The 7,995-nt window shown below is 43.8% G+C and overlaps 1 protein-coding gene and 1 long non-coding RNA gene across 2 annotated transcripts; both read right to left on the bottom strand.

The window, feature by feature from the left end:
- Positions 1-439: 439 nt before the first annotated feature.
- Positions 440-1,800, bottom strand: LOC144937501 (uncharacterized). Its single transcript, XR_013637749.1, has 3 exons — positions 1,763-1,800; positions 1,508-1,580; positions 440-484 (listed from the first exon to the last, which is right to left on the bottom strand). It is a non-coding gene; the product is annotated as an uncharacterized LOC144937501 (long non-coding RNA).
- A 196-nt stretch (positions 1,801-1,996) lies between these two features.
- LOC144937524 (OTU domain-containing protein 4-like) lies at positions 1,997-5,920 on the bottom strand. The gene is made up of 5 exons (XM_078864766.1): positions 5,914-5,920; positions 4,304-4,442; positions 2,689-2,772; positions 2,538-2,588; positions 1,997-2,014 (listed from the first exon to the last, which is right to left on the bottom strand). The coding sequence occupies exons 2-5, from the start codon at positions 4,436-4,438 to the stop codon at positions 1,997-1,999; spliced, it is 288 nt and encodes a 95-aa protein (XP_078720892.1). The 5' UTR covers positions 4,439-4,442; positions 5,914-5,920.
- Between the last annotated feature and the right edge of the window lie 2,075 nt (positions 5,921-7,995).

Raw genomic sequence — 7,995 nt, 5'->3', positions numbered from 1 at the left:
CTGTGAAGAAAATGGTTTACTTGAATTGGACGCACTGATGATGGTAGCATTAACTGCCTGTCACTTTGTATGCTTAGGGGACTCACGGCTTGCCATCACGGGCCAAGGTAGTGGGATGCCGACTCTCCTTTTGGCGACCTTGAGCCTCTTCCTGCAAGCGAAACCACTCCACCTCACGAGCCACCACATCCGGACTCACCCCAAACACGCACGTGTACAAAAGATTGTACACAATCGCTGTCCCACACGCAGAAAAATGCCACGTAAAGGTAATATCATTTTGCAGTGTAATTACAATACTTGTGAAAACAACCATTACCATAGTTCACAAGTTTTGTGCAGGACATTCCGTTTAATGTGATTAATGTCAAAATGAATGGTGCATGTTGAAAAGTTCCTTACACTGGCAAATAGCTGCAGCTGTGTACGTGTGTTTGGAACAGACAGCATCATATTTCGCTTCATAGCGTTGGCACAGCATCACCTGAATGCAAAATAAAATTATCAGCAGAATCTTTACTGCAGTCTTAATCTGCTTTCTCCAAATACACATGAATTACTTTTCATTAATAACATTCTCCAGACCTAATAATTTGTTACATTTACAGTGACTGTTTAACATGCTGTCCTATCGACATTTTGTTATGGTTATTTAGCCTTGCATAAAGGAATACTTTCATCTCCACACTGCACGTGCATTATATTTCAAATGTTATTTCATTCTGTCAACATTTTTCCACAATAACTTATTGTCTACGCACTAAACTTCAGACAAAACTCTATTGTTATGTGCGAATGAAAACAATCTTATACTATAAAGACCTTAATCTGTATGCATGTCTAAAAAACCTCGAGTATATTTCCCGACAAGGTAAAAAGCTGGAATTTGGTACATAAGTAGCTTTAAGCACACAAACAGGAAAATAAGAAAATCCGAAATTTTTCATTTTAAGGCCCCCAAATCTAGATTTTTTTTTAGTGCCCCAGACATGTTTGTATGTCATTCAGAAACCGTTCAAAATATAAGATTGCGTTTCTTTTCGTTTGATAGAGCGTTAAACAGCAAATACAATTAAAGCGAGAACCATTGTTCTATCTTTTATTGTTCATGAGATATTTCGTATTAAAGCGGTTTTGGAAGATACGCATTTTATGATGTTCACATCTGAATAATTCGAAAACGGTAAAAGTTATGAGCTTCCCCTCATTCAGTATTAAGTTTATTTATTCGTGTTCTTTCTAATAAGAAAATAACTAAACCTTTGAATTGAGTGGTTTCCGATGGGTACGTCTTGAAATATAACTTGAATCAAGTCATCAACAATTTTATTTTTTTGCGGAAATATACAATTTTTTTGAGTAGTTGTAAGTGTCTGATTGTAGATACAAATTGTAAAAAATAATATCAGGTTCATTATTATATTTATTGAAACTTTTGCCAGACGAAGACATGCTTTATGAACTAGTGTAGCTAATAATACAAAAAATATTTGACATGTATTAACACCTTCTTGGAAAATCCATTGCTAGTAGCCTTGAACGGTGGTTTGTTTGGCTCTCTGTAGATTAAAAAATCACATCTGAAAGGAACACATTATGTTAATCATATGCATAGATCCAGTTTGAATGAGACATGGAAAAGACCTTGGTAGTTTGTTAAACCTCTAAGGATATTAACGCATTTAAAATGATTAAGTAACAATGTGTCCTTTCCAGCAAGTTGGTGGAATTGCTCAGAATTGTATGTTCGCTTTTCTCTCACCTGTACAACAAGGCTAGGGCACCCATCTCCACATTGCCAGCTGGCATCTGATAGAAAACAATCAAAATGACACACCGTTGTGCAAGACTTCATGTGTCCGAGGTTATGCTGGCAATTAACCATATTTGAATATAAACCTCACCATACCAAATCAATCACCCATTGGGTGGTCAATAACCACAATATAACGTACTAATAATGAGCCACTCTGCATTAAACAACCTACACGAAAGCTCAAACGTGATCAAGGTCCTTTTATAAACCGCATATATAATTTAAAAAATCAGAAAATTTACATTACCGGTTTACATACTGAGCTCATACAAAAGTAGAGTAGTTTAAAATGCCGACTACATTTTTTACAATCTACTTATGTTTGGAAAATAATGCCTTACTGTTATTTAACATAAAACGCATTTAGTCCTGGCTTGCCAGCACTCTCTATCTTGCAGGGTTAACAAATCAAAGCTCCTTATTCTCGCCGACATGGTTGACCTTACTTAGTTGGGACAGTGGGTCCCTCTCCCCACCTTTTACCCACCCCCAACCCCCCCCCCTTATCTTTTTACGGCTCGGTTGCATCGGGGTCGGTCCTCCGCGATTTTTGATTCCCGGATTTGTGAGCTACGTGACCGGGCTGTGACGACGGGCACGCGTTTTGTTAAAATAAATGTAACAACAATAAATAAATAAAACTCCTTATTCTACCCCATAGCTTTACCATCCTTTCATGACTTGGAACACACAACTGCAATTGCCTTGTGATTTTACTTACTCTTGGATCTAGGACACTGTTGACGATACATTTCAGGGGGCTTTTTGAAATCTGTAGGTAAACATAAAATGTAGTTAAAGATTTGATATACTATTTAAGTAGCATCTACCATAAAGTAACAAGTGCTCATAGGTTATCATCACACGAGCACCTTCTTGAGTGAATCACTGTTGCCTTGGATAAACTGTGCACACTCTCTCCGTACTTCTCGATGTTTAGACTGCGTGTAGAATATCTGAAACAAAATCAAACACACAGCCTGCGTATACAGCAGTTGCACTTTCGCAACAGCAACATCCGCAAATATTCCTTCACAAAATAATCTTTAAATACTGAAAAAAAGTATAATCCTGAAACATTTGATGAAATTGCCACTGGTATTTATCAGAACACTTGATGTTGTAAACGCATCAGTACAATGTTTTTAATGTTTAATAAAATAAAAATGACTTCATCTAGTTGAGGTATGTTTATACATGTAGCCCTTGCAGCAAGTTGAGGCACTTTAAGAATGTGTACAATCATTATCAGCCATGATCAATCCACTGCTTGATTATGGCGTACACATACCTGTCAACCCATACGGTTTACCCGTATTCTTGTACAGGGAAATTGAGATTTAAAAAAATTGTCTGGTTCAGCAGTTCCACTGCTGGATTATTTTTTCTGCCTGAGGACGACCGCTTGTGTTGCAATCGAAATGTCGTGAATATTTTTTTTATTTTACTTTTCTACCTACGTGACTTTACTCTGATAATATGTAGAGGTGTTACAGAGGGCTTAACAAACACACTGGGCGTGGTTATGCCCGTACGCCGAGAGGCGCTTACATCGACGTCCGCACCGCTCAGCCTGGGGGGCTGACACGGAGCTGGGATCCCCCACGGCCCCACCCCTCAGTGGGGGAGCTGCTATATAAGGCGGTGAGCCGGAGGGCTCGGGGTTCAGTGTTCAGCCTTAACCAGTGAAGCAAGAAGACCTGCTAGATAGGCCCTGGTACTCCCCTGGCTCGCTGTCCTTCTCAGGACCGACCAGGCCGAGCCAGTGGCATGGCCCCGAGAGCCCAGAGCCAATGCTCTTGTAAGAGCCGGTCTGGGGACTCAGGGTGCCGTAATCCCAGCTTAACCAGGGCTGGGTTAGCTAGCCTCCCCTAGCCCAGTAGTGGAGGACCTAGGAGTAGGCTAGCTGTGTGATAGAGTGTTGATCTCCCAGTTATACGGGTGAAGGGGCCGATACCCCTTCAAGTGTTGTACATCTCGGCCTGTTATGTACTTTGTGCTTAATAAATAAGTGTGCCTCCAACTACGTCGTCAAAGTCTCCTGGAACCTACTACAAATATATAATATATGCATTGTCTTTGAAACTGATTGGTGTTAGACCAGAGGACGCCTCTGGTCAAACACCTTTTGAGACGAGGCTCCAAAGAAAGCTGTCTCTGGTGTGGACCAATCAGTTTCAAAGACATCTATTATCAGAGTACGTTTTTTGTTTGCATTCTGACCACAAGTATTGTGGTTAATGCAGACATGATTCCTTGTAAAAGGTTTCAGTTTGGTGTTTTAACATCTTAACACCTGTTTTGTTGCCAGAAAAAAGGGGAAAACCTATTCCCATAGTCTGGTACTGGCAAAAGTCCCATGATGGTCAAAACTCTTTTTCGAAAGCCCTTTAATTTTCGTCGGATTTACCCCGCTCTGAAAATGAGTAAAATAACAAGTCTAGTTAATAATCTTGTATGATTACTCATCGCTAAGGCACGCGTCACCTCTTGCGCCACAACCCTGTACACGCTGGACGCGTCCCTCGCCACTGCCACGCGGTGTAGGCCCAGCGCCGCGAGCCCCGCGTCCATCTGCTCGCACTCCCGGCTGCGGTAACGGGAGCCCTGCGCCTCGTTCATCTTCCTATTAAACATAATCACCAATTAGTTTTTACAATGGCATTTACATGATTACTTTGCTGATTTTGCTTGTTTCGGAGCGCGACCGTCGACCACTCGCGAACACGTGGCCAGCTCCACGAGGTATCACGTGACCACCCACGAGCCTCGCCCTTCTCCCTCATCACGTGACCCACGCCACCTCCTTCCCCAGACCTCATTCACCCCACCAGACCTCCTCCCACCTTCCCACCAGACCTCCTTCCCCCGACCAGACCCCCCCCGACCAGACCTCCTACCCCCCCCCCCAGACTTCCTCCCACTCCCCCCCACCAGACTTCATCTCACCCCCCTACCAGACCTCCTCCCACCCCTCACCAGACCTCCTGCTTCCTCACCAGACCCTCCCCCCCACCTGACGTGTGATTGGCGCGTTTACGCGTTACGTCACGCCCTCAGTATTGGCGGGAAAATGTTTAATGGCGACGCAGTCGTGAAATCTGTCAGTTTGCGTTAAATACTTTAGACATTGATCCATCAATTTAAATTGTCTTTGTCAATCGTGTATGCATGTGTACTATGTTGAACTTATTTCACGCCGTGCGTAGCCAATATGGGTTGTTTAACCATGAAATGTAAGGATACAGGGCACAGTTAACTTGGCAATTAATTTTAATCTAATCTAGTTTTAATCTTCACCCGATACAGTTCTGTGAACGGAATAAATGTTCTGGTTCTGTCACATCAATGTTCTGGCTCTATAAACATCGATATAAAAACATCGATGTGGAATCCCTGGTAACACTTAAAAACATCGATATTTTGAAAATTTAGTTCTACCTGATAACGGTTGCTTGTGTTGCAATCGAAACGTGGAATTATATTATTTTATTTATTTTATTTCTACGTGACTTCATCGATATCTCGCTATCAATGTTGCTTTTTCCTAACGAAAAATCGTCATAAAATATAGGAAATACTCCCCCGCTGTCCATCAGCCACGTGGCCTCTTGCTTCAGCTCTTTAATTACAATAATCGGTATATATCGTGTATATACAGCTGCAATTGTGGTTATAGTGAATGTGAAGTAGATAATGTTCGTTAGTGGGTGAATGTTCACCCTACAACACCTCCATACGCTTGTTTTTTTCTACAAGATTATGACGAGTTATTTTGCTACGATGTATCCTGAAAAGTAAAATAAAACATCGAAAGCAGCAATGGCTTCATTCCTATCGTTTCGTGTTCATTAATGGTATCATTAAACACGTGTAGTGTTCGATTTCTCAATGTTTTTCATTCAGTGTCCCATCCCTACACGCGTTTGACGACAGATTGAGTAGATTCCAGACACAACTTGAAGCAAGACCCGGATGGGCTGAACTATCCTAACACGTAGATAACACAATGTTAAAGCAACATAAATCGGAATAGCCAAATTAATAAATAACACGATTTTAGATACAGAACCTTAAACTTTAACGCGGAGACTTACCGCTTGCTGCCAGCGCCTGACTCCAACTGGCGCCTGTCACGTGACACGGGGCTCTTGCCAACCGTTAACCCCCCCCCCCTCTTTACCCCCCCTTTACCCCTCCTCCCCCCTTTCCCCCCCCCCCCCTCTTTACCGCTCTCCCACATTGCCCCCCTCCCCCTTCAACCCCCTACCCTCTTTACCCCCCCACCCACCTTTACTTTACCCCCCCCCCTTTACCCCTTCTCCCCCCTTTACCCCCCCACCCCTCTTTACACCCCCCCACCCCTCTTTACCCCCCTCCCACCTTTACCCCCATCCCTCTTTACTTTACCCCCCCCTTTACCCCCCATCCCTTTTTACCCTCCTCCCACATTTGCTCCCCCTTTGCCCCCCTCACCCCTTTACTTTACCTCCCTCCCCCCTTTACCCCCCTCCTTTACCCCACCTTAGCCTCCTCCCCTTCCGCTCCCCACCTCTCCCACCCTCCCACCCAGAATCAGAATATGTATTACTGGTAGGAACCCACTGGTTCCACCAGCCCACAGGGGATTATTGTGTCCGTCCGTCCGTCGTGCATCCAAAAATGAGAGGGGTGGGGCTGGGTGGAGAGGGGAGGGTGAGGAGGGGCTGGGTGGGGAGGGTGGGAGGGGCTGGGTGGGGAGGGGAGGGTGGGGAGGGGCTGGGTGGGGAGGGTGGGGCTGGGTGGGGGGTGGGAGGGGTGGGGCTGGGTGGGGAGGGGCTGGTCACCCCGTGGTGCCCTTATAAAACTCAACGTTTAACGTACTCACGCCGGCTTGTGCCCGCCCTCACAGTCGGGCATATTTGCGGAATACACCACGCCGCCGTTGACCCTGGCCATTGACCGAGCAACCCAACGTTCCTACCAGCTCCCTCCGCAGGAATGTGTTCAGAAGCGACCTGAGAACAAATGATAGCTCAACAAAGTGGGCCATCATTTGGACATTCATAGCACCAAAATAATCTAAATGATCTCGATGCCGTATCGGCGAGGTTCCATTTCAGAATTAGAAACCTTTACTTTCTCATCTCCCCGTGCTCATGTGTTGTTATGTTTTGCATGGGGGTTTTGCGAGCTAGAACTTCACATTCCGCTGGTTTCACCTGAGGAGTGATTATAGTCAATTGCACATCTACGCCTGTGAAAATTCTGGACATCTGTGAACAAAGAGCTTCATAGCTCATCGGATTCCTCCAGTATAAAACGACATTCTGATTCTCTGTCAAATAACTATCAAGCAAAAGTGGGCATATGCAGCCAGGACACCTTGCTAGATGGAGCGGTAGCTGGTGTGTCACACATGATTACGTAGTGGCAGCCAAGGGATGGAATATTCCCAAAGGGGAAGTCCACCGTGGAGATGGAACGAGGAAATAATCTCGTGTACAGGTGCCAGGTGGATAGAGCGCCACCTTGGGGGAGGCTTTTATCCAAGCGTGCATTTGGTTATTCGTGACGGTGAGCATCGATGATTGCAAAAATAGAGAATGGCAGGGTTGCTCACAATCACAAAGTAAAATAGTCCCCTTTAAAACAAATTTCATCTAGCATACAATAATTAATTACAATATCAGTTCAAATTTTGATTTAAAGCTTTCGTGACTGCAGGGATTCATATTCTTGGTTATTTCGGTAAAGTCACGTAGAAGGGAAATAATAAAACAAAAAAAAATCTCACGACGTTTCGACTGCAACACAAGCAATCATCATCAGGTGTGGATTTCACAAGAATATAAGTTCAGTTCGGTTTATTTTGAATTTCAAACAAAACAAAACACACCGATGTTGGTTTACCAACATATTACCCCTTAATATTCAAATTACAACAGGATCTGCATCCAACAGTGGATCAATCATGATTGATGATTATACAAATCATGCAACGTAAATCAAACACAATGACAGCAGATTGTTTTTTGTGATGCAGCTGCTGCGCTGGCAGCGGTTCACACCCACAATAAACGAAAATTTCGATTTAAAGATTGAGGACGGCTGCTTGCGTTGTTGTGTATGAAGAATTATTCACCTGAGGACGGCTGCTTGCGTTGTGGCCGAAACGTCGTGAGAATTATTTTATCATG

This window comes from Lampetra fluviatilis, chromosome 19 (genome assembly GCF_964198595.1).
Source record: "Lampetra fluviatilis chromosome 19, kcLamFluv1.1, whole genome shotgun sequence".
Taxonomy (NCBI): domain Eukaryota; kingdom Metazoa; phylum Chordata; class Hyperoartia; order Petromyzontiformes; family Petromyzontidae; genus Lampetra; species Lampetra fluviatilis.
The sequence above is the reverse complement of the archived record's forward strand: the minus strand, read 5'-3'. Positions and strand labels throughout refer to the sequence as shown.

Excerpts from the sequence above, each read along its gene's own strand:
- LOC144937524 (XM_078864766.1), bottom strand. The coding sequence starts at position 4,438 with ATGAACGAGGCGCAGGGCTCCCGTTACCGCAGCCGGGAGTGCGAGCAG. Across the intron at positions 2,773-4,303 it reads ACAGGGTTGTGGCGCAAGAG|ATATTCTACACGCAGTCTAA; the intron begins GTGACGCGTGCC and ends ATTTTGTTTCAG. Across the intron at positions 2,589-2,688 it reads ACAGTGATTCACTCAAGAAG|ATTTCAAAAAGCCCCCTGAA; the intron begins GTGCTCGTGTGA and ends GTTTACCTACAG.